This window comes from Vespa crabro, chromosome 3, assembly GCF_910589235.1.
Source record: "Vespa crabro chromosome 3, iyVesCrab1.2, whole genome shotgun sequence".
Classification (NCBI taxonomy): Eukaryota; Metazoa; Arthropoda; class Insecta; order Hymenoptera; family Vespidae; genus Vespa; species Vespa crabro.
This window is the reverse complement of record NC_060957.1, coordinates 6222662-6248782: the sequence shown is the minus strand read 5'-3', so window position 1 is coordinate 6248782 and position 26121 is coordinate 6222662. Positions and strand designations below refer to the sequence as shown.

At 34.1% G+C, this 26121-nt stretch overlaps 1 protein-coding gene across 8 annotated transcripts in view; it reads left to right on the top strand.

Annotated features, from left to right (window-relative positions):
* LOC124423046 (teneurin-a) overlaps positions 1-26121 on the top strand; it is a 483434-nt gene that overhangs the window by 283347 nt on the left and 173966 nt on the right. For all 8 annotated transcript variants that reach the window (XM_046960318.1, XM_046960315.1, XM_046960317.1 and 5 more), the window contains one exon: positions 8588-8663. In XM_046960318.1, the coding sequence (XP_046816274.1) occupies positions 8588-8663 (76 nt within the window). The remainder of the gene's footprint in view (positions 1-8587; positions 8664-26121) is intronic.

Below are 26121 nucleotides of genomic sequence, written 5' to 3'. Positions count from 1 at the left end.
TAGACACGATAGAAAAATTGAGGTTATGGAGGGTTGAAGAGATTTATCAATCTGCACGCTGATGGCAATAAAAATTTCATTGAAGAATACATTTTATGATTATCTCATGAATAGAAAAAGTTTTCACGTAATTTGAGAAATTATCACACGAATATATATATATATATATATATATATATATATATATATATATATATATAAACCTTTATATAAGTTAAAAGAGATACTTTAATTATTTCGAAACGAACGATAAAAACAGTTATAAAAAGTTATAGAGAGTATCTTTCGTAGTGCATTTTAGCTTTCCCATCATTTGGTTGGCGTACATAAAGAAAAAAACGATACATTTGCGGGATATAAAGAGAAAGAGATATAGATAGACAAATAAATAGATAGATAGAGAGATAGAGAAAGAGAGAGAGAAAGAAAGAGAATTCACGTTCTTCCTAGTTTACGAGGCACTCCTCGAGAGCGTCGTTTTGCTTCTTCTTCCTTTTCCCACATGACGTGACCTCGATCGAGAAATTCTCTCTCTCTCTCTCTCTCTCTCTCTCTCTCTTCTCATGCACTCTAATTCGTAGAAGTAGTAGTCGTCGACAAATCCGCAAGAGAATTGGTTAAATACACGGACGCAACGAATTAGTTTAGGTATACGCTAACGACGAGCAAGAAAGTGGGACGTCACGGGAAATCACTATCTGCGATGTAGCGATGATATTTTCGTATCTCATGGAAGATTGTCTCGTTAAAGAAAAAGAAATTCAGTTGATGAGATAAAGTCAAAAAGAAGGTAAACAGTTTGTAACGAATCAGAAATAAAAATAAATGTTAAACCATCGTCAATGTGTGCTTAACTATTAAAAATGTTCTAACGATTCATTTGTAAATTTAAATAAAGTAAAGTTAATACTAATTAGAAATTTGTTATAAATCTCAAAAAGAATCAATATTGAATAATCTGTCTAATATACAATGCTCATATTATTATCAATGTATTTGTATTTCGAAAAAATCAAAGGCATAAGGAACGAAGAAAGATGGAGAATTAATAACACGTCGTTCGATTGTCGTAAGATGTAAAGCACTAATCAGAATGTCCGAGCACGCATTCCCCGGGATTACGTCGCTCATCGAATGGTCGTTGTACATACGTTCAACGGTTCATGCATTACGGAACCAACGTTGCTCGTTGCTCGATATGTGTCGATGGTTTGTCCTCGGCACACTTCACACAGAGAGACCATACATACACTTCTCACTAACCCCCTCACCCTCACCCTCACCCTCCTCTTCGATACCCTTCTGTCCAAACCGAGTCGACGAACCGATCGAGAGGGCGAAACTGGTATTGGAAATCGTCGTGTGCTACCATTATCGTTAATCAAGCCAGTGTTTACCGAGTTTCAGTCTCTTCTCGAGAAAGAGAAAGAGAGAGAGAGAGAGAGAGAGGAGAGGAACGAGGGGAGATGGAGAGACGCATTTACGTTTTACGAGCGCAAAGATACGAATTTATCGAGTAAGCAATATCCTTCTCTTTCACTCTCTAAAAACACGATACTACTTTCCTTCTCTTCTTCTTTAAGTTTTCTTTATTCTGTCTCCTCTCTCTCTCTCTCTCTCTCTCTCTCTCTCTCTCTCTCTCCTCTAAACGACGTTACGTTTTATTTGCATGTACATTTATGTTTCATTCGAGATGCACCTCTGGTGCTTTAACGAGCATTCGATGCATTATGATATCGTGTTTCCACCAGACTCACTCTCGATCAAGAGACCCATCCAAACTATTATGATCTATGGTTATGTTGTTTGTACGAACTAAGATTTTCTAGAGTAACGGACGTTTACTGGACATTAACTTTCTTCCATCTATTACTTTCTTGATCGTTTCGTTGATTATACAATACAAACGTAACAAGTATCATTTTTCACAAGAAATTTTTATAAACAACATTTTCTTATCTTATAAGATTATCAACTTGGTTCCAAGATCTTCTCATAAATTATCTTAAGAAGATAATTTTACAAGATTTGTCTTGCAAAATTGTTGCACTGTAAAAAACGTAGAATCGCTATCTTGAAATCGAGCAAAAGTCGCCTTCCAGGAAGACCGGATATGCGCGATGGTGTACATATATAACGATACTAGCAACGAACTCCCATAGAAGAGAAAAAGGTAAGCGTCGCGCTCCAGAGATTCCTTGGCGGACTGCCAAACGGGCAACAACGAAGAAGAGAACCCCGTCACAGATAAAGAGAGAGAGAGAAAGAGAGAGAGAAAGAGAGAGAGAGAGAGAGAAACTGGCATCTTTCTCATTCCTCCACCTGACGCTCTTCCGGTTCACTCTTTCTCTCCTTCTCCCTTCTCCCTTCTGCAGTTATCTCTCTCACACCCGAGATTCCATTTTCCAACGCGTTCTCTTCTCTTCTCTTCTCTTCTCTTCTCTTCTCTTCTCTTCTCTTCTCTTCTCTTCTCTTCTCTTCTCTTCTCGTCTCTTCGAACCCTACATCTCTTCCTCATCGTCCCTCTTCGTTCTTTCGACTGTCACTTTGCCGTGCTCGCTGTCACACCCCCACCAAACCCCTCTACACCCCTTTTCCTTGCCGAAGTACTATCACTCTCGTTATCACTCACGTTTCCGCCCTTCTACCTCATCCCAACCGTATTACCCGCTACTACTCTGATTCTCCACTCTCTTTGCAACCACTTCTCTCTATTTTTGTTATTTTTCTTTTTAGTATTTTGCTTCGTTTTCTTTTCTTTCTTTTTCTTTTTTTACTTAATTTTTTCGTTACTTTCGGCGTAGAAAATTTACGAATTGTTCATTTCTTTTTTGTGATTAACATTAATCTTGAAATAGTCCGATGTTAATCTCAAAAGGAAATAAGTATAATCAAGTACATGTTATTTTACATAAAAAGAAAAAGTTCAAATATAATAAAAATAAAGCAAAAGATTTATATACATATAATACCGTGTTAAACTTTGATTACGAACAATGTTCACCCTGTTACGAGATAGCTATTGCTGACTCGTTATAGAAGACAACAATGACCGAGGCACAGAAGAATATAAACATATATCACGTTGCCAAGTAACGATCTATAACACATTCATTTCTCTATTGTTCTGATTGAAACTTTTGTTGGAAGTAATATTAATTGTTTACTTCTTTCTTTTCTTCTTCTTTTTTTTTTGTTTTTTACAACGAAAGCCTAATTCGAAAGAAAAATATTCGTAATTAAACGTATGTATGTATAATGTTCGGTTGGAAAGAAATTCTACCTTTTCTCGATCATTTCTCGATCTTCCTCGAGTATAGCCTTTGAAAGCGTTAGTAAACAAATCTTGCCTAGTTAATTTAGTAAGACGTTCAAACGACCATCTTCCACGTTTGAAGAGCAAAGGAAAAATCATCGCACGGAGCTTTTCGCTTACCTACGTATATGCTTTGAGAGAAAAGGAAGCCTGGTCAATCTCTCTCTTTATAACCATGTATATACATATGTGTGTAGTGTGTTTACTCATCATCGTCGTCGTCCTCTTTGTGTAACAGAGGAACACACGAGCTTGGTAAACCAAAAATATACATAGGTAAAGGTAGTTCAAAGCTTCGCTCGAATACGGAAGTCGTATCATCGAGCGTTGACCTACTTGTTCTTCCTATCTTTTTTTATTTTCCTGTCATTAGTTGGTAATGATACTTTTTTCGAAAGGACTCGGTCCGTGAACCCAATCGTTTTACTTAACCTACCATGAACGTCTGCAGTTCGAACGAAAATCATTGGTATTTGAGATTTTCTCGAAATTGCTTTCTTTCCCTCCCCCCCCTCTCTCTCTCTCTCTCTTTCTTTCTCTTTCTTTCAATCCAAGGAAACTCTTTCCATGAAATATAAATCCCATTGTACATTATGTTTGTCGTGGAACAACCACTTCGTATTTCATGAATAACTTCGTTCTTTTTCTTTTTTATATATTTTATTTATTTATTTTTTTTTTCTTTTAAACACGATTGAATCTTTACGATTTTTATCTATTTTGTATTAGTTGATTTATTTTGTAACAACACATAATTGTAAAAATAAATTTTTTCATTCGGAAATATCGAAGTTACTTAAATAAATCTTATCAAGAAAATAGAAAGACCTTGGACGAATATATGAAATCATTATGTACTTAAAATCATTATTTGTTATGGTGTTATACATAGGTACGATTAAAACAGACATCTTTTTCAAAAGTCAACTTTGAACAAAAATAACAAACTAGCAAAAAGATAATACCTTACCCTTGTCACCGAAACGCAAACTTATCGAAGCACCACCGAGTTCAATTATGCAAGATAACCGGAGAAGAAACGCTCTCGAGAAATTCCTTTCCACATTCATGCACGATATATATATATACATACATATATATATATATATATATATATATATATATATATATATATATATATATATATACGTATATTCCTATCGACATAGAAAGAGAAACAGAGAGAGAGAGAGAGAGAGAGAGAGAGAGAGAGAGAGAGAGAGACAGACAGACAGAGAGCCGAGGATGTTTCGAAGCTACGTGGATATTCGAGGGGTTTATTTTGCTTTTCCGGTAATGCGCTCCCATGGGACAGGCGACACGACGAAGGGGTGTGTTCACTCCCTCATATCTCTAAAACGTTAACGGCCTCTCTCTCTCTCTCTCTCTCTCTTTTTCTCTCTTTCTCTCTCACTCTCTCTTTCTGGGTAGGTGAAATCGAACGAGAGCACACGAAGTAAGAGCGTGTTACATAGAGAAAGCAAAAAAGAAAAAGTAAAGAGAGAGAGAGAGAGAGAGAGAGAGAGAGAGAGAGAGAAAGAATCGTTTCGTTTCTTTACAGGTGAATATCTGTATGTATATGTGTATGTATATATGTGTGTGTATTTGTGGTTAGTAGCTGTAAGAGAAATGTCTCCTGAATTTCAGAGTGCCTTTTTTCCAAAGCCTCTTTCTTTTCGAGTAGATCACCAGTAGGCATCTTCTTCGTGTTATCACCATGACTACGAAGACGAAACAAATGTCTGTCTTCGTTTTTCTGACTCTTTGCTATAGAAGCTCTTTCTCTTTCTTTCTCTCTCTATTTCTCTCTCTCTCTCTCTTTCTCTCTCTCTCTCTTTCTCTCTCTTTCTCTCTCTTTTTGTTTCTCTCAGTCTGTCTGCGCTTATCGACAGGACAGCTCGCTACATTCGCATGTGTCAAACAGTATCGAATCGCATTTGACAGACGTCAGTTTATGGTCAGCGAAGAAAATGCAAGTAGCTTCTGTAATTGGAATTTCTCGTATAAAACTTGCATCATAGAAAAACTATATTTTTTCGTTGTTGTTACGAAGATTGTATGATTGAAATCTAGAAAAAAAAAAAATTCCATCGAAATTAAAATCCGATAATTATAATATATTGTGAAAGGTTAATTATTGAAATTAAATTAAAAATTTATACAGAAAAAAATGAAATGTTTCTATTAGCTTCAAGAAGATTTCACAGTTGTCAATCTTGATATTTTTCTTAAAAAAGAAGAAAATAACAGAAAAAGAAACATTGATATTATCGCTGATCGGTACATATCGATTGAAACAAGTTCAAGAAAATCATATTTAGAAAATTACCGTAACCATAGGATATTATATATATACATAATATATATATATATATATATATATATATATATATATATATATATATTGTGTGTACTGAGCTTAAGTACGGTCGCCATGTCATTTGCGTCTGACAGCTGTCAATTTGTATGCTTGAAATGACAAAGACTATGGCACTGTTACTCTATGTTGGAATCTGTCGGCAGTCCCTTCGTGTTTCTCGGAAACGATCGCTTTGTAGTCGAAAACAGTGGCTACCGCCTTGTCAACAAGAACTCTGATTGTATCAAATATTGATATTGAACGAAAATGATGATAAACTGATCATCAAAGTAAAAAGTATAATAAAAATACATAGTTTTCTATTTTTTTCGATTGATTAACCAGTTCATGTCGATTTTCTGGTTAAATTTTTACATAAAAGAAAAATAATTACAACATACACAGACGTACGAATACATATAATATTTAAATATTTTATCTAATCGAATTCTAAAAAAAGAAAAAAAAGAGAAAAAAACAAATAAAAGAAAAGAAAGAAAGGAAGTATTTATCTAACGTTCGAATTTTAGATAGATAGAGGATTTATTTTTCGCATACGAACGCATCGTTCATCGTCATTTATTCGACAAAATACAATAGAATAAAATCCAAGAGACACTCCTCTCTTTCTCGAAGAAATCGACATCGTCGAGATTTTCGAAATCTGCGGGAAGAAAAAGTGGCCGAAACACGAGCATACTGCATCCTTTACGGCACAGTAGTAAGTCATACTTTATCTTCGAAGGGAGTATGAGGAACGAAGAAACGATCTTCGAAGTTGTAGACAATGACAAATTACCAAAGAAACGGGCGAATGAAGAGAAGTTCGCGGAACGAATAACATCTCTATCTCTTTCTCTCTTTCTCTCTCTCTCTCTCTCTCTCTCTCTCTCTCTCTTTATGTCACGTGCCGAGTTTCTATTTTTTCAACTCGATTTAAAATCCCCCTTTCAAATTTATTCTCTTTCTCTCGTTTAACGGAGAACACAGAAGTTATTATTATCGTTCGTTTGAATTTATAAAGAGTCTTTGCACGAGTCTGCTTTTCCTAGAGATATTCTCCGAACTTGTTGATGAAATTCTAATGTTTTATCCGTATAATCTACGCGTTGAAAGAGACTGTGAAGTATATATAGGTACATCTATAAAGAGAGAGAGAAAGAGAGAGAGAGAGAGAGATAGGGAAAAGGGAGATTATGCTGTCACCAACAGTCAGAGAGGGAGCCTTACACTATTGTAAGTGGAGATTATACACTAGAAAAAGCATTTCGCGTTCTCGTAACAAAATGTTCGTTTCTTTTGTCACGCCTCGACGCGAGCGAATTTTCGAAAAGAAAAGAGTGGAAAGAGAAAAAAATATTAATCGTCTTTCAAGATCGTAGTATTTTTGTTCTTAATAACAAAAGGAATTCTGCAATCAAATGGAAAGATACATAAATTTGTTCAATATATATATATATATATATATATATATATATATATATATATATATATATATATACGATGAAGAAGCTAGATAGATAGATAGATAGATAGAGAAAGAGAGAGAGAGAGAGAGAGAGAGAGAGAGAGAGAGAGAGAGATAGTCTCTCTAAGTGCTTCTTTCGCAGGATAAAGAAGAGATCCCTCGTATTTCCGAAGGAATCGCATCGATCATATGATCTGACAGGAAGAAATTCTTTAATATTAGGCGAGGCCAAAAGTTGATCGATACGTTCTCGTCTAGCTTTCTCAAAGAACAGGAGGAAAAGGGAGGTGATGGTAGGGGGAGAGTAAAGTCGTCGTCGTTACTCGTGAAAAGTTTCGACAATTTGTCCCTCTTTTTTCAGCTGGAAAAAAAGCAGGCAGCAGAGGGTTTCGAAAGCTACGGGGTCGATAGAGAAAAAGAGAAAGATAGAGAAATATAGAGATAGAAATAGAGAAAGAGAGAGAGAGTAAGAGAGAGAGAGAGAGAGAGAGTAAGAGAGAGAGAGAGAGTAAGAGAGAGAGAGAGAGAGAGAGAGAGTAAGAGAGAGAGGGAGAGAGAGTAAGAGAGAGAGAGAGAGTAAGAGAGAGAGAGAGAGAGAGAGTAAGAGAGAGAGAGAGAGGAACGTCAGTGCCGGTTACATTAGTCATGATCTCATTAACTATACAGATAAAAGGAAGGTAGTTCGCGACGTCCCATCAGCTAGAATATGCATGACGTTTCGAGCCGGTAGACCCAAGCTTATACATACATATACGCACGAGAAGAGGTAGAGGGAGAGGGAGAGAGAAAGAGAGTGGAGGAAAGAGAAAGAGAGAGAGAGAGAGAGAGAGAGAGAGAGAGAGAGGAATAACGAAACGCAAATAGTTACGTCGACTTCCCCGTGTAATGGTAGTCATAGTCGTCGTCTTTGTAAGTTCGAAGAAACGAAGGATTACTTAGAACTGATTTTAGAAACGAAGAAGATATGAATTTGGATCAGTGATCGATATCAAAATTTTTCATAAAGATCCTTAAACTTTTACGAACTATTAAATATCATTTTCAAGCGCTATAAAAATCGAAATAGTTTGATTCAAAAAAATGAAATTTTTATAATCTCATTATTAATACAAAATTAATCCAACGAGGGTGAAAAATAATTTATATAAAATGCTATGATCGAGAAAAGAAATATTATTTAATTTGAAAGGAACACCACCCAACAAAAATCGTTATACATGAATGACATTAGAATTTATAAGAACGTTCTGCTTAAACTTTTTTCTCGAATTACATTCTCACGTACACACAGAATAAGAGAGAGAGAGAGAGAGAGAGAGAGAGAGAGAACTCCGAGAGAAGTTCGCAAAGTCAGAGGGAAAGGCAAACGCGTCCCCTCAATCGACGACGAATTTCACTTTACGTAGCGTAGTATTAACGGCGAACGATTTGGTGCATGTTGCAGAGTACTTGATGTCGGGAAGTCCACGAAGTTATCCGGCACGATCCCCCGGGGTAGCTTCCACGCCAACCGTGACCAGGTGAGTTAATCGACCTTCTCTACGAATTTCCGCCGATGGAAACTCAAGCAGAATTTCGACGCGTATCGTTTCTCGTGTTCGATGCATCACCGTAATGTCTGTATAATCTTCGAAAAACAAAAAAAAAAGAGAAAGAAAAATAAAACTAGATACGAACTCTTCCTTTCAATTATAAATTTTTTTCTTCTATCGTAATTTCTCTTGAACGAAAAACGTGTATTAGTTATTCGGTCATTTTTTATATTTTTTTTTATCTATAATTATCTCTTTTAAAAAGAAAATTTTCAATAATATTTATTATATATTGGATATATGAAATAAATTTTGATTATCAGTCGACGAAGTGTTTGATTAAATAGTCGAAAATAAATCGACGTAATGTTTCTTTGATCCTTTTGTTCGATTAAAAAGCGAATTAAATCAATTGTCCGTAGACGAAGGAGAACATTATACCGTGAATGATGTACACTTTCATAGAAAGAACTTAAAGTGAAAATAATATGCAAGTGAAAGAGAAAGAGAAAGAAAAAGAGAGGAACAGAGAGAGGGAGAGGAAGAGAGAGAGAGACAGACAGAGAAGATATATACATCTAAAGATGCTATAATTCAAATAAGGTGAACTTATAAAATATTTAGAATGTCAAACGGTATTTTCTTCGAGTCTATATATTTCTATTTCTTTCCTTAATCATCTTTCTCTTTTTTCCTTTCTCTTTCGAGTTACCATCACGAGAATATCAGTTGATTCTCGTCAGTAATGCGAACGAAATTTTGAATTAGTCTGACCTTTTATTTTATCTCTTTACCATTTCTTCGAACGCGTTTCTATTCACCGCTAAGTAGCCCGGTGTGAAATTTTACTACCCGATTATATCCCCTTTCGCTTAATGGCACATGAATGGGCTGCTCTTACTGAAGGTATTATTTTTAAGTTTCTCATCGAAACTTTAGCTACGAACGATATCCTCTCCTTTTTTTTATCTTTTTCTACATATATGCAGGCAATTTCTACCCTTATCTAATTCAATCCAATTCACCTTTCATAAATGAGGATTATTTAAAGTTCTTTTTTTCTTGAGAACTTTAATAGTGTCAAACAAAAAAAAAAATAATACTTTTTTTTTCATATTACATCATTCACAGAAATTAAAAAATTGGAAATCATTTATGTATATAAATTTTTGATTTCTGATATCTATACACTTCTTAATAATATACAAAATCCGTGTTATAAAGAAAGAAAAAAAAGAAATGATCGATAAATAAATATATATATATTTTCCTTCTTTCACTTTTAGAACGAGAAAAAAACACAAAAAGCCTCGCACCGTGTCGGATCATACTTTTAAATAGTTTAGCATCTTCTTCTATTTTAACAAAAATCGTTATTCTCTTTTATTCCATCGACAGAAAAACATCGAAACAAGATTATTTGAACAAGTACACATGTAAAACGTACTCCGACGACATTTTAAAAGCATTCACCGATAATTTCGAGCTCGACCTCTGAACTTAAACTCTGTTTCACGTAAGAGAGAAATAGATAAAAAAAAAAAAAGAAAAGAAAAAAAAGAGAAAAAAAAGAAAAGAGAAAAGAAGAAAAGAAAAGAAAAGAAAAGAAAGAGAAAAAGAAACGAAAGAAAAACGAAAAGGAATTCTATTTCTTTCGAATAGAACGAACACGCAAAGATGGTGGTAGGACGACGTTCGTGTTGAGATCGAATCTTGCTCAAGAGAGCGAATCCCAGAGATCAACGGTGGATTTACTTCTCTTGAATTCTATTCCGATCGAGTCCTGGACAATAGGCGCATCGTCCTTTGCCTCTCTTCTTCTCCCCTCCCCCTACTTTCCTCTTTCTTTTTTCTTCTCTCTCTCTCTCTCTCTTTCTCTCTCTCTCTCTCTCTCTCTCTCTCTCTCTCTGTCTTTCTCTCCCTCTTCTTGTTGGTCCCATCGTCCACTTCTTAAGATACGTGTTCCAGTCTCTTGTCGGTGGAATGACGTAGAAAGGAAGGACCATCCGTGTCACCGGAAACAGCGGGTCAGCGAGACGGAAGGTACTCTGTTGCTGAGGCAACGGAGCTAAAAGAACACTCGTTGCTTGATAGAGAAAGAAAGAAAAGGAAAAATAAAAAGAGGGAGAGAGAGAGAAATAGAGAGAGAAAGAGGGAGAGAGAGAGAGAAAAATAGAGAGAGAAAGAGAGAGAGAGAGAGAGAGAGAGATTTCTCTTTTCTCGTATCATCCTTATCCTTTCTTTTCTCTCTTTTTTCCCTTTAGTTCTATTTCTTCCAATTCTGGTCGTATTATCCTTTTTTCTCTTAAGACTGCTAACGACTGCCTCGTCCGAAAACAACTATCAACGACGTGCTCGAGAATCCCTGGTAGTAGTATTCAGGAAATTTTCACGAATTCCACTCTTCGAATTTTCGTTAAACTTTACCAGAGATTCGAACTTCATTCCTTTCACAAAGTATATATACCTTTTACGTTAATTTATGTGTAAGTACGATACCAAAGGATCGTAATTATACGTCTCTCTTTTCTGTATAATAAAAATCTCTTATTCGTTTCTACTAATATTTACTGTTAGATATGTATGTATATCCTTTATGTATTGATTAGATTTGTTTGTAGTTAAATAATTCGGTGAAAGTTTCAAACAACCTAATTATGGAGTATCTAAAAGAGATAATTCATGTGTTGAACTATCATTAAAAGACTAGGAATTAAAATTAAAAGTAAAAAGGAAAAGGTGAAACAAAAAAAAAATAAAGGGGAAAAAAAAAGAAACAAGAAAGAGAAACAAGGAAATGATGGGAACGAAATATGAAAAGGTAACTTTACATGAAGTTAAAAATCTTTACGGACGAACTACTCGTAGCGCAGGATATAAAAAACTCCTCGCTGCACTTTCTTTGGAAAATATCAGGAACGGCATTGTCATGTTTTACACGAAGATGGCCGTGACGTTAGAATTATGGTGCACGACGATAAGACTCAACCAAAGATTTATCGCCTAACACTACCGAAACACGATAGCCGTTCTTCTTCTTCTTCTTCTTCTTCTTCCTTCTTCATTCTCCTAACGCGTACTCTTTGTTCGTCGACTATGCCTGTCTGTATCCGGCACTCTTTTCAACGCTTTCTCCCTTTTTACCTTCGGAAGGAATTTTCCCTGTTTACTCAATCGACTTCAAACGTCGTATCACGAGCTCTTTCTTTCAGTTTTCATATTACATGACGATACCTGTAAATTGCTCTTGATACACACAAACAAACAAGTATACACATATTGCGTCGTTTCTTCGATTCGTCGATAAATGATATCTCTTAGGACCTTTAGCGTTTACTAAGTTATATATCTCTTATATTCAGATCTTTATCCTGTCAATTTATAAAATATATATTCTTTTTATATAGATAAATAAAAATCGAAATTGATTATATAAAATAATAATATGTTAATGATTAAATAATAATAGATATAACATGATAAATAAAAATAAATCATAAAATGAATTTATTCAATCATTATCATGAAAAACTTAATTGATAATTCGTAATTATATCAGTTCCATAAATTCAAATGAACTATTTTATTAATTATAAAATTTTATTTAATAACATTATAAATTGAAAATAAAAAATGTTGATATGATATAAAGAGAACGTACGTTGTAATTGATAAAACTGTTAGTGTCTCGGACAACCTCGAATTTTCTTTTTCGAAGGTTAAAGTTACCCCCAAGTCCGTGCAACCACTGAACATTCCCTTCCTCCTTTCTTTACGTCGAACATGCTGCGATTCTCGTTGCAAATATGCCTTTGTCTTTCCGTACCCTGCCAGGAGAACTATTTAAATGAATCAACATGGAAACCTTAATCTCGGCCGACGTCTTAATCCCAGCTTCAATTTGCACAACCCTCAACCTCACCTCATACTCCCATCCCATCACCCTTTCTTCTTTTTCTTCTTCTTCTTCTTCTACTATTACTACTTCTTCTTCTTCTTCTTCTTCTTCTTCTTCTACTACAACTTCTTCTTCTCCTCTCATTGCCCGCGTTAAACTTTCCGTCTGTCGCAACGAATCCGAACTCCTTTTCTCATTCTCTCTTTCTTTCTCTCTTTCTCTCTCACACACACTTTTCACAGAGAAAAGCTACTCTCTCTTTCTTTATTTCTTCTGCACTTTCTCTTTCATCGCTTCCGGTTCGCGGCTGCTTTCTTTCAGAGATTGTTCGCGCTACGTTACTTTTCTTTCCGCGGCGTAATTAATGCGTCTGCGAAGGTCGACTATGTAGATTTGACTTTAATTTGAACCTTCATGAACTTGCATTTTTTCTTTTTTTTCTTTTTTTTCTTTTTTTTCCAATAGAAGCTGGTTTTTATGATGGTTAATTAAACTCGTAGGATAAATATAAATATATTACTTACAATTAAACATTTATACTCGTATTCTTAAAAATACATACATATATATATGAAAATAATTCATTTCGAACAGAAAATGATGTCTTCCAATCATATTTGTCGTATCAACGTCGAAATTAAGATAATAAAATCGTTTATATCCTATTAGCCATCAGTCGAAAGATCTTTGAGAATGAGAGAGGGTGAGATGGCTGGTGCGAAAAAGGGGGAAGAAAATAAAGGAAAGCGTTCGACGAAAAGTGAAAGTTCGTTTGAGGAGGGTGAAATTCTACAAGTTACGATAGAGAAAAAGAAATAGAGAGGAACTCTTTAAGTACATCTCTATCTCTTTTTCTCTCTTTCTGAACGGATGTCGCCACGCAAGCGAAAAATATACAACAAAAGGGACAGCCATAAAAAGATGGCCCTTGGTATGTCGTCAGCGAGCAATTCACGTTAATTTTCGACTCCTCGACCCCTATAATTAGTTCTAGAATCCTTATCAGACACTTCAGTGGTAATTGACCAGCGTGTTAGATAAGAACGCGAGAAGTTAGCTCGGCAACGTACTATCCTAATTTTTCGTCGATTTCGCACGAACTTTTTCAACCCTCTGTTGTGTTCGTTGCAAAAAGAAGATTGAAAAAAAAAATAGAAAGAAAGAAAAAAGGAAAAAAAGGAGGACTCGTCGCTCTAATGTTTAATAAAAATCTTGCTTTGGTTCGCGTGACATGGTGCGATACGATCGGCAATATTTTCGAGCAGGTGTTGTACCTGCACATGTTCTTTCTCTCTCTCTCTCTCTCTCTCTCTCTCTCTCTTTCTCTTTTTCTCTCTCATTCCCTTCCTTTCAACCAATGCTAGCAGGTGTCGAAAGAAAGAAAGAGAGAGAATTCATTCGTGCTGCGTTCAGCAAAAGAAACGAGAAATATCCGCGTATGGGCCAAAGAGAATTTCCGATCTTATCGAATCTTACGATTTATGGTCGTAGAAATCTTTTTCGAATTATACTCCCGGCTGCTTCTCTACGATTCGTCATCGTTTTTCTTCCTTCTCTGTTCCTCCTTAATCTCGATGCTGCTTTCTAGTTGATCCTATTGGATGTATCTCTCTCATCGTACCAAACGTGTTTATATTTTCTTTTCGTATTTCGTTGAATCATCGAACAATTCTTTTCTTTAAGGCTGTTCACAATCTTCCGCTCGTAACATATGTGACTTTAGCGACAATATATGAACTACAAAATATGAACTACAAGCGCAATAGGAAAACACTGTTCCCATTATGTGTTTATTGCATCGTTGAATAAGTTGGTGTAGGTTACATCTAACAAACAAGTTAATATGTGATAGAAATTTTTCTACCTAATAAAAATAATAATACATCTGACAAAAGCAAGAAAAAACTATATGTTAAATTATACTTCTCTGAAGATAGATTAATCGAAAACTATTTCTTAATTGTACAATATTATAGACTTTATTTCTAGTTGAACTTATATAGATAGCTAAACCGCATTTAATATTATTATCAAGCGTAAATTATTATATCTTGAATTCTGAAATTCAGTACATTCCCCTAAGAAATTGTTCTAGTAATAATTTTACTAATCAGAACTACTATCTAAACTATTTATTTACTGACAAATGATTACCATTGTAAAATCGAAGTACTTTAATTTTTGTTAGAAATAAAAAAAAGATATTGGGAATGTACTGAAATATAATCTAGATAAGGATTTCGACATGGTCTCACTACGTGAAAATTGCTATTTTTGGAACATTCAAAAACGGACTGACAATCTATTCTAAAATCTGCGATACCGGATTGACATGCCACTTACAAAAAATTGATTTTACCAATACTAACTGAAGGAGAGTCAGTCCCCGCTTATACGGATAGCAGAATCGTTGCAACTTTGGAAGGTTCAATCACCATTATTAAGCATGACCGTACGTGCTTTCCGAATATCGTGCAATAAAACAAAGTCCACGATAGAACTTAATCGCGTTCGCGAATACTCACGTCTATACCTGCCAACACGCACGCGGATGTTCTCTATCCTATCCTATGCGTACAAAAGAGAGGAGATCTAACCCCCCCCCGCATATAATGCGGAGAGGTTCCATAAGCTTCCGTGTAAAAATCTAATCCCATGATAACGAACCGAACCCCTAAACGATACATCGAATCCACGCCGACATATTGAAACCTGGTCGACCATCCCTCCTCTCTTGTGATTTATTCTCTCGATGATCTATCTCTCGATAATCTAGCTTGGAACAGAAGAAAAGAGTAAGAAAAAAAGAGAAGTAGAAGAAGAGAAGTAGAAGAAGAAAACAAAAGAAACCCAGAAGGCGCGCTCGCTTGAAAAATATAAAACTAAAAATGATATTTCGAAGATCGTTCCACCCGAATGAAATCAGAGTAATGAAATCAAACTTGATTTTGGAAGAAAAAAAAAACCCACCCAAGGCCCCTCTGAAAGGCCCATACACAAGAAATACTAAAATAATTCATTTAGAATAATTATTTAAACTATTATATGCAACTATGTGCTCGGTACAATCGGAATCATATCAGATTCGACTACATCGCATATAATTACAATCTAGGTCTCACCACATGGAGGTTGCTGCGTCTAGAGACCCACGAGCTGACGATGATTCTATTTTAATTGCATTAGAAAACTTTTATATCCTCCCTTACAAAAATTTAAACCTATATCTATTCTACACAGTCGATTTTAATTCAATAGTAAGATCTATTTCTTGTATCTATTAGGTCAGTCCAAAAGTTCGTGCGCATTAGTAGCATATATGTATGTAGCAAAATGCGCACAAACTTTTGGACTGACCTGATATAAATTTTATAATCATCCTTTCCTTAATCTATATTTATCACGAGTAAGTCTATGTTCCTATAAATGTAATTTTCAAATATTCATAACTCCTAATATATTTCGAAATCTATATTGAAAATGAAAGATTTTTGATCTTTAATCATCCTGTAATGTGATACAAGTGAAGGACATAGTATATATTTAAATTTACCTTCCGTCAACGCAGTTACTGTGTTTATCACAATTATCATTTCCCATTCGTTTAGTGATTTTTAAATACTCTAATATAATAACTCTAATAGAACTTGATTTTATAGAAAATAAAAAAAATAAGAAAAGAAGAAAGATATATGTGTTTGTGTATGTGCGTATTACTTATGAAAGATAAAATTTTGAATTTATTTTTAAGAGAAAATATATATTTTCGAAAGAGAAAAAGAAAGTGAAAAATTTTTCATCCTAATCTAAACAAATATTTTTTTTTCCCCGTAACACGTGGCAAAAGAAGAGTTTGGCACACATCCCAGTCTGCTTGTTGCACTTTCATGTGCAGTTTTATTCAGTGCAGTTTCAATGACCCCTACAATTGCCATATCTTACACGTTTCATTACTATGATTTTAAGAGAACTTTATTTTATAGAATTACGAAATGTACTACTTATGAAATATAATAGTATGAATTTAATTTAATTTAACCTTAAAAAAAAGAAAAAAGTGAAAAAATACGACTCGAGTTTAATAATAAAAATGCAAAATATCAAATAATCCTATTCGCGTAGACGGAGCAAAGTGATACCTTGACACACTATCTTGTGTGCTCGTTTCAGCTTCGTGTGCATCTTGGTTCAATGCACTTTCAGTGGTATTCACATTTGCCATATCTTATACATTTCGTAGTTATGACATTAATATAGAATTTGATTTTATAAGAATAAAATTACGAATTTAATTGAACTTTAGAAAAGAAAAAAATTAACAATTTAATACTTGATTTTAATACAGAATTTGATTTCAGTAAAATAAAATTACGAATTTTATTGAAATCTAGAAAAGAAAAAAGTGAAAAATTTATGACTCAGCTTTAATAATACAAATGTATAAAATATAAAATAATCCTATTCGCTTACGCGTGATAAAGTGAAACCAGAGAATGTTATATCATCTCAGTGTTTCAAATCTACCCTTACACACATCACCATAAGAGCATTTCGAATGACAACATGGTAAAATAAAAATATGACTATAAGTCACTCTCGAAAGGTTTTCGTGAACCTTCGGAAATAACTCAATAGTTGCCCTTTTGAGCCACAATTTGTGGAGGTCTCTTCTTTGCTTCGTACCCTAATTGATTCTTATTCGAAAAATGTAATAACAAAATTTAATTACAAATTTTAATATATAGAAAGAAACTCTACACCCTAATACACCTGGAAAATAAGGATCTTATTTCTTTGGATAGAAACTGATTACTGATTAAATTTTCGAGAGAATCGGATATTATTATTAGGAATATGTTAATTCCTGAAAATCCAGAGCTAAAAATTGATTAACTTGTTCTATGTTCACAGTACAAACTGTGATTCTACAAGCTCTTTGTTTTTTTAGCAACGATTATACTCGACTATTCTCTTTCAAAAGCAATGACTCTACTCGACTTTTCTCTTTCAAAAGCAATGACTCTACTCTACTATTCTCTTTCAAAAATAATGACTCTGCTCTATTTTTCTCTTCCAAAAACAATGACTCTATTCGACTTTTTTCTTTCAAAAGCAATGACTTCAATGAAACTTTTCTTTTATCAACAAAGTTGATTAAATATTTCATTAAATCTTATCTAAACATATAATAAAAAATCCTTAGACGTTCCTTCTTAGAAGCGTTTATTATGATTATTACAAGAAAATCATGCAGTTTCGCTTGTGATCTATAGGAAATATTTTCTTGCTCGTTATTTATTAAAACTCGTGCATATTCATTAATATTTTTTAAAGTGCAAATAATTATAAATGTATATGAAACAAGAAGGTCCTATCCTAATTTAATAAATCAAAAAATAAAAAACTATTCACGAGTAAATCCTGAAATAAAGTCATTCAGTGGTCACTCTGAATGCTCTTCTATTAATTAATCACAACCAATCAACCGTGCCGATTTAGACCTTTCGTCCTCGACATGATTGAGTGATCAGAGATATTTAAAATTTCACGTACTACTTAAGAAATTCTGCAATGGCTCCAAAATACTCGTCCGCAATTTATAACGAATTCGAGGGTAGATGATTCATAGATAGTTGAAAATGAAATAGGTCGCCATCGAAGTTAGTTGAAATTCTCTTCAGTGATCCACTGACTCTAAAACGTTGTAGTTATTTTTTAACGGACGGTCACTGAAGTTAATTCGCGAAACACTACTATCTTTTAGAAATACAGTCTGTTAAAAAAGTAAAAACTTTGTGAACAAATACTGACTCTAACGACTGCATTGCACGCAATCCATACAAGTTCACTTGTTTAAATCGTTAAACGCGAACGAGCAAACACTTCTACTTCGCGACTTTTCGATTTTTATTTTAGCGATACTAACGCTCGACTCCATTGCTTCGCGCACGATTGCAATGATATCTGAAAACAGAGAAACAAAACCAAAATTATGAATGTAATTGTTACAATAAACAATTGTATAAATTATTAAAGAAATGTTTAATATTAAAATATACTTACTTTAAGTCTTTGTTGATAATTATACGATGTGCGTCCTGTCTAAAGATGATGAAGAAAATATAGGCGAGTTTGTTATTCGCGATTTTATGTAATATTATTTAAATATTTGAAATTCGACACTTTGCGATTTTATGTAATATTATATAAATATCTCTCAATTATATCCGGAAGGAACAATTTCGACGTTTACTCGCCGGAATGCAAAAGAGAACTGATTCGGTAACAATCAAAGTCGAACAAACGTTTGTTTTTATTGATATCAATTAAAGGTAACGACTCCGAGTTCAAAATTTAACTGTATTGAAATATTAAATAAAACTTATTTTATATTTAACGCATGTCTCGTGTTACGTATTGTTTAAAAAAAATGCACTATTGTTTAAACATTTATTTAGTTTATTTTACTCCGTGTACATTCTACATTGTTTAAATAATAATAAAATCACCGGAAGTATTAATTTTTTAATCTTAACCATTTGAAAAGAGAGAATTTCGATGTTTACTCACCGGAATACAAAAGAAAATTGTTTCAACTATCAATATCAGTTAAAAGTTCGTCAATCAAAAAGCTTTATCTATATACGTGTACTATTCTCGAAAAAAACACCATTTTCTAAAACGATTTTTCCCCCAAAAAAAAAAAAATAAATAAAAAAATCTTGTTCATAAATTCGAAAAAATCACGTTGTAGCATAAATCTTCATCTTTAAAATGTATTGTTCGTCAAAATCGATCAAGTATTATGTCTAATTATGTTTACGTGAATCATTATAAAATCAAAAATAATTAACAATCTTAAATAAAAAGATTGAATTGATGGCGTAATTCGAATGTAATGTACTACGATACTCGAGAGTATAGGCATATAGAAAATGAAAAGAATATATGAATCTACGTAGATACTTACGATTTCAAATTGTCCTAAAGAAATTCGAAATCTTTCGTAGATGTAGGAAATGCGGAAGAAAAAATTTCTTCTTTCATATTTAACCAAATAAGATCGAAAAATTATTCAAAGTGGTTATTAAATCATCCGTTGAAAGGATACCAGCCTCTGTTTTAACTAAAAGTCGCGCGTAGAATGTTTTTAAGGGCGGCTCGGTGTTGGCTAAAAAGACAGCAGAGGTAGAACACGTATTGGTGATGGTAGTGATGTTAGTGGTAAGAGTTAAGATGAGAAACTGGGTCGTCGCTTTCCACAAAGAAGAGACATGAAAGTCCGAATGACAGTGCTCGCATACCGTCGAATTTACATAAGATGCTTCTCCTTAGAAGGGTGAGAAGCGAAGGTAAAAGCCGTAGAGAAAAGGGGGAGAGATAGAAAGGGAGAGAGAGAGAGAGAGTGAGTGAGTGAGATAGATAGACCATTCGTTCAGACTTCGCCATATAACCTACGTCTTAAACCAGCGGGTTTCAAAGTGTCGGTGCAAAGGTAATCCCTTTTATTCGCACTCAAATTCTCAAAGTTGTACGAGACTCGCGAGAGCAGCTTCGTTTTCTCTTTTTTTCCCCTCTTATCTCTCTCTCTCTCTCTCTCTCTCTCTTTGCTTCTTCTTTTCCACCTTTTCTTTCTTTCATTTTCTCTTTTCCACCGCATGGAATATTGTCTTAGTACCGGCTGAGATTTATTGCGGCTCTTCAACACTTAGATACTTCACAGCTATGTATCTCACCGGGAACTCGATTCCGACACCTGACCTCCATTCGAGCAGCAACCTACTTGTTAAAGCAGACGCGAGAGGAAACTTTTGAGACACCATCGCTCCAATCTGGCAGCCAGCAAATTTCTCCAAGCGTTAAATCTCGAATCTCCCGGTGTCAGCGAAATTTGATACTTACTGTACAATCCGCGCATGACACTTTTGGAAAACCACCTCGTGGCCATACGTACTATCTATTGAGACACTTATCAAGATTAAACTCTTACTTGATGATATATATATATATATATATATATATATATATATATCTTCATCTTCTTACATTAACATATGTATGTATTTTGTTATTAATTAGATCTTTAAAACGAATAAAAAATAACATAGTGGTATTATAAAACGATAATTAAAGTTCCCTTCCGATTCTCTCCCTATTAGTGGAATTAATTAAGATGATTAATCGAAAACTGCTACCGACGGGGAATCGATTAACGAAAAGTCATTTTAACGATATTTGTTTTGCGTATTAAAAGCACTGCTCTTTCGTGCGTGTGATTACGTCGATCTCTTTTATAACGAATGCATGCAAATGTATTATCGTATCCGGAAATATGATGTGTGGGTATAGGTATGTACGATTAAATGATAAGTAATATTCCAGAGATATGATGGCTCTCGTGAAAATAAATTTCCGAGATATCTCGAGTTTCTCTCATACGCATTTTTTTTCCCTCTATAAATCTTAATTCCAGATTCGAATGATGTTTCCGAGGAAAGTCAAATCGGCGCGTTGAGGATTTACACGAGTAAAAAAGTTCTAATGACATTTTTCTCTCTTTCTCTCTCTCTCTCTCTCTCTCTCTCTTTCTCTCTGTTTTTTTCTCTCTCTCTCTCTCTCTCTCTGTCTTTCTCTCTTTCTCTCTCTCTGTCTTTCTCTCTCTCTCTCTCTCTCTCTCTTCCTGTTTCTCTCCCCATCTCTCTCATTCACGTATTATACGTTCCAGCTATAAAGTATAAAAACGAAGTAAGAGCAATGAATGGAGAAGAGAGAAATCTTCACGAATTCTCTCTCTCTCTTTTTCACTCTCTCTCTCATTCCTTCTGATTGAGCTTCGAATGAATTTTGTACCTCATGTTCTTTTTTCGTAAGTATCTAAAACCACGTAACCTATGGTAACGGCTAAACTTTAGAGTATAAACGAGAAATCCATCGTATATCATGGGCCTCATTGTGAAATATCGTCAATTTGCGATAAACTCGTCGCTTATCTATTCTCACCTCGTTCGATCGAGAATCGTTATTACGTTACTGAAAGAAGACAATGAACGAGATCTCAGATAAACCGTCGTTAAAGTTCGTCTTTGCGTTTATAATTCCCGCTTATTTTCAAGTTTGTCGGGATATTACATTACGAAACATTATGTTATTTAAAATCCACGATAAACTATCATATGATTGTTGACATCATACCAATAGCATATCTTTTACATTAAACTTCGATAGATTACGTTATTGTAAAAGCTTGTTGTAAGCGTCGGTTTTATCCGCAAAAGCTCACCAACCATAAACCTTAATCCTCACGAGTACTCGTGCGTGTCCGTTCGCGATTACAGTCGATACTATGTTAAATAGAGTTTATGCAAAAACTTTATCTACATGAGACATCGGATCCGTAATTTAGCGGACTGTCGACTGGTTAGTAGAGCTACCATAATCCTAGAGGTAAACGGCCTCTAAAACGAACACGAATTGGCGAACGTTCGATTAATCGCGACTGATAAACGTTTGTAAAATTTATCATCGAGAGTGGTGTGTTCTCTTTTCAACGTAACGTGAATTCGATCGAATTGCTTCGTCGATTTTCAAAAATAATATTATCTCCTACGAATGAAACTAAATACCTGTATCGATAATAATTTACGTTATTAAATAAGATAACATATATTTCATCTATCTTATATACATGTGTAAAATATCCTTGAAATATTCGTTCATTGTCACTTATTTCTCTCTCTCTCTCTCTCTCTCTCTCTCTCTTTGTTTTGAAGAGAGGATGAATGGAGAGATTACCAGAAATAATATTTTACACTTCCACCGAATATTTCTCCGTAGAAATCATCATTTTGTTTGTATCCTAGCCGCTTCGAATTACCAGAATATTTACTTACGCGTTTTCTCACGAGAAACTTAACGACCGAGATCAAAGTTCGAGCTTTCGTCGAATAACTCTCTTCGAGGAAGAATATTTTCAGTATGGTTTGCTGAAGTCCGAGAAAGTAAATAACTGAAAATAGTATCAACGAGAGACGCGACGTATTCTTCACGTATTTTCCTTTTCTTTCGTCCACTTCTTACTTTAATATTCCAAATGAATTGCAAAAATAAAGAAATTAACGATACGAAAAATAAAATCATGAAAATTATTTCGGAAATAATGAAAACGATTGTATGCCTATGTACTTTAACACATACGCATGTACACGCATACACATATGTACATATGTATAATTAAAGAAGCGAGAAGACGGTAAAAGCTAATTAAAAATGCAAATTAAACACTGAATTGTATTTTTCTTTGAATTCCCCAAATAACAAAAGAAAAAAGAAAAGGTGGGATATCTCGCATGGGTAAAAGAACGCATAGTACCTTTTCCGCCCTTTGAAATCCTTCTCTGCAAAAAGAATTTATACATCTCCGGCTTGCAGCGTCGTCTCCGTTCTAAAAAAAAAAGAAAAAAAAAGAAGAAAAAGAGAAAAGAAAAAGAAAAAAGACAAGAAAACAAAAATAAAAAAGGATAAAGAGAGAGAAGAAAAGTAACAACAAACAACAAGAAGAGAGACGAAAGAACGAGAAAGAGAGTGAGAAAGAGAGAGAGAGAGAGAGAGAGAGAAAGAGAGAGACAAAGAAGGAAAATAGTAGAAGGAATGAACGAGAAGAATAAAGGCAAAAAGAAAAAACATTACGATGAACGAGGACAACAAATGAAACGCGCTTTGTGAAGAGAGATAGAAAAAAAAAAATATATATATATATATATATATATATATATATATATATATATATATATATTGGTGTGTAGAAATGTAGAACGTAGAAAGAAAAGTACTATGCGAGTTACGATGCGTGCGACCTCTCCTCTCGTACTAAGAAAAAGCTGTAGAGTAAGAAAGAGAGGATGGATGGGGTTAGGGGAGAGAAAGGAATAGAGAAGAGTATAAGGGTTGGAGGGAAATATGGGGGGAGAGAACGTACGACGAGATTCGCAAAACCTGATACGGAATACCGAGGAGTCCTATTCCCTCACTCCCTACTACTACTTCCCCCTGCCTCTCCTCCTCTATCTTTCTCTTTCTCTTTCTCTTTCTCTTTCGTGTGTCTGTCGCGGTAAACTTCCTGCAGTCAATATTATCATTCTGCCGGACGTGAAACGAACGAAAAAGAAAGACGATCGATATAACGCGGCGAGCATTCCCGACGGTATTTGCGACATCGCAGACATTCGACTCGACTCTCGATTTTAGATTCTCTTTTCTTCTTTTTCTCTGTTTCGTGTTTCGAACTTCGTTCAACGTTTTCTCCATGCTAAAGGACACAAGCAACCTATTACTCATCATATTGTTATAATACGATAATTAAACGAAATAATATAATAAGATAAATAAACGAAAATATAATAATAATAATAATAATAATAATAATTATTATTATTATTAATGGTCATTATTATTATTATGATTATTATGATTATTAATTTTTATTATTATTATGATTATTATTATTATTATTATTATTATTATTATTATTATTATTATTATTATTATTATTATTATTACTATTATATCCTTATTATTACTATTTTATATTTTTATATTGAACCTTTAGAATAATCTATCGTTTACAAACACACACACATACATATATCTCGTATTTATAGTGGAATAATTGTCGCCTCTCTTAACGTTTCCTGGTTTGACTTTTACCTACGTAAAGAAACAAAAAAGGGGGGAAAAAAGGAAAAACAAAAGCAAAAAAAACAAGATATACAGTAAGAAACTATCCTTCTTTATCTTCTTCTTTTCGTAACTGTTCGGAGTACTACGCGAATGTAACGAACGAGCGTCACAGGTTAACGTAATTATGCCAGACGAAATAAAGGAAATTAGTTCGCTTTAGAAACGTGTGCAGGTTAGCTGCGGGCACCACCACCACTACTAATACTAGCACGTAACTACCGTACTACCATATTAAGTTCTTTTTCAGTTTTCCTTCCTTCTTTCTCCTCTTCCTCTTGTAACTTCCTCTTCTCCTCGTCGTACTATTCGACGATGTTCCTTCCACTTTTGCCTTCTTTTTTCTTTTTTTTTTTCTTTTTTTGTCCTGTTCCTTCTTCGTCCTCTTCTATTCTTCCTTCATCGTATTACGCCAGTCTCTTCCTTTTTCTTTTTCTTTGTTGTTAAAGTAACTCTTTCTTTGTGCGCTTGAAAATTTAGAACAAAAATTAATTACACTACAGTACAGTACCGAAATGTCCATAGGATTCCGAAGTTAAACTTAAGAGTATTTAGAAAAAGTAAATGGTGAATAAGTTTCTATCAAATCTAAAATCTTTCATGGAATGACATATTTACATAATGCATATGTTGATATTTTCGAAATACGTTCGACGTAAACATTTAGACGCATTCCTCGAATATTAAACTATTTTGGCTTCCTACGAAACATATGTCGTTATTTTTGTTACCTTTTCATCTTGTTATGAAATAATCGATATATGTATGTAAATAGAATATTTCATTTGATTATATTTAATAATTAAAATAATATAAGAACTTTCGGGGACGTCTCTTAATTTTATCAAAAAATCAGTTCAATGATGTAATCTTTAAAAACTAAAATTTCAATTACACGTTACGTCGTAGTTTCATATCGTCTAAAATTTTAGATTTGAAAATTTAAGAATTCCCAGAGGGGAACCCGATAATACCGCACATAATTGCAACGTGTCTCGAAATGCGAATAAATAGAATGCCGGCCGACCATGAAAGAAACCCTGCTCATAATAAAACGTTATTCCGTTCTGTTATAAAGATACATTAGCGGTATTATTTCATACCTAGCAGCAACTTATTCTTGCTTTTCCTTCTTAGAGGTCATTATTTTACTCGACAAGTACGTTCTCCGAGACCGTAACTTTTGCCAGATATTAGCCTCCATTTTCACCTTAGGATATATCGTATAGGTGCACTTATACCCACTATTATCGAATGAGAAAAAGCAGAAAACAATTTTTACAACATGAGAATAATGATAAAACATACGAATGAGACACAAAGATCGTTGAACTTTGTTTTTATCAAATTATTCAAAAACATCTGTTTTTTTTTCACCGACTAACACACACACGTTTATATAATTTTAAACAAGACTCCTTTTGGAACTAATACATAAAACGTGTTTTATCTTATTCTTATCCGAGGGTCAGCCATTTTATGCGTCGATCATAGGGTATTCCTGTAAATAAGTCTCCGCTTTATCGAAAACTCGTTTATTCGATAAGAACGTAAAACTAAGTCTATTCTTATATAAAACAATGCTTTTTCTTATCTAACGTATAATATCATTTAGATATAAATGGATAATCTTAAAAAAGAATTTATCTCAAGGACTTCGGTAAAGTTAAATAATAAAACAGTCGACGCAATATTATCGTCTCACATCATTTAACATTGAAAATTCGAGGAAAGCACACTCTTGAAGGGTGACTTCAGAGTGATCTAGGAACAGACTCACTTTACTCCCACGCGTCGTTAAGTCTTACGACTTCG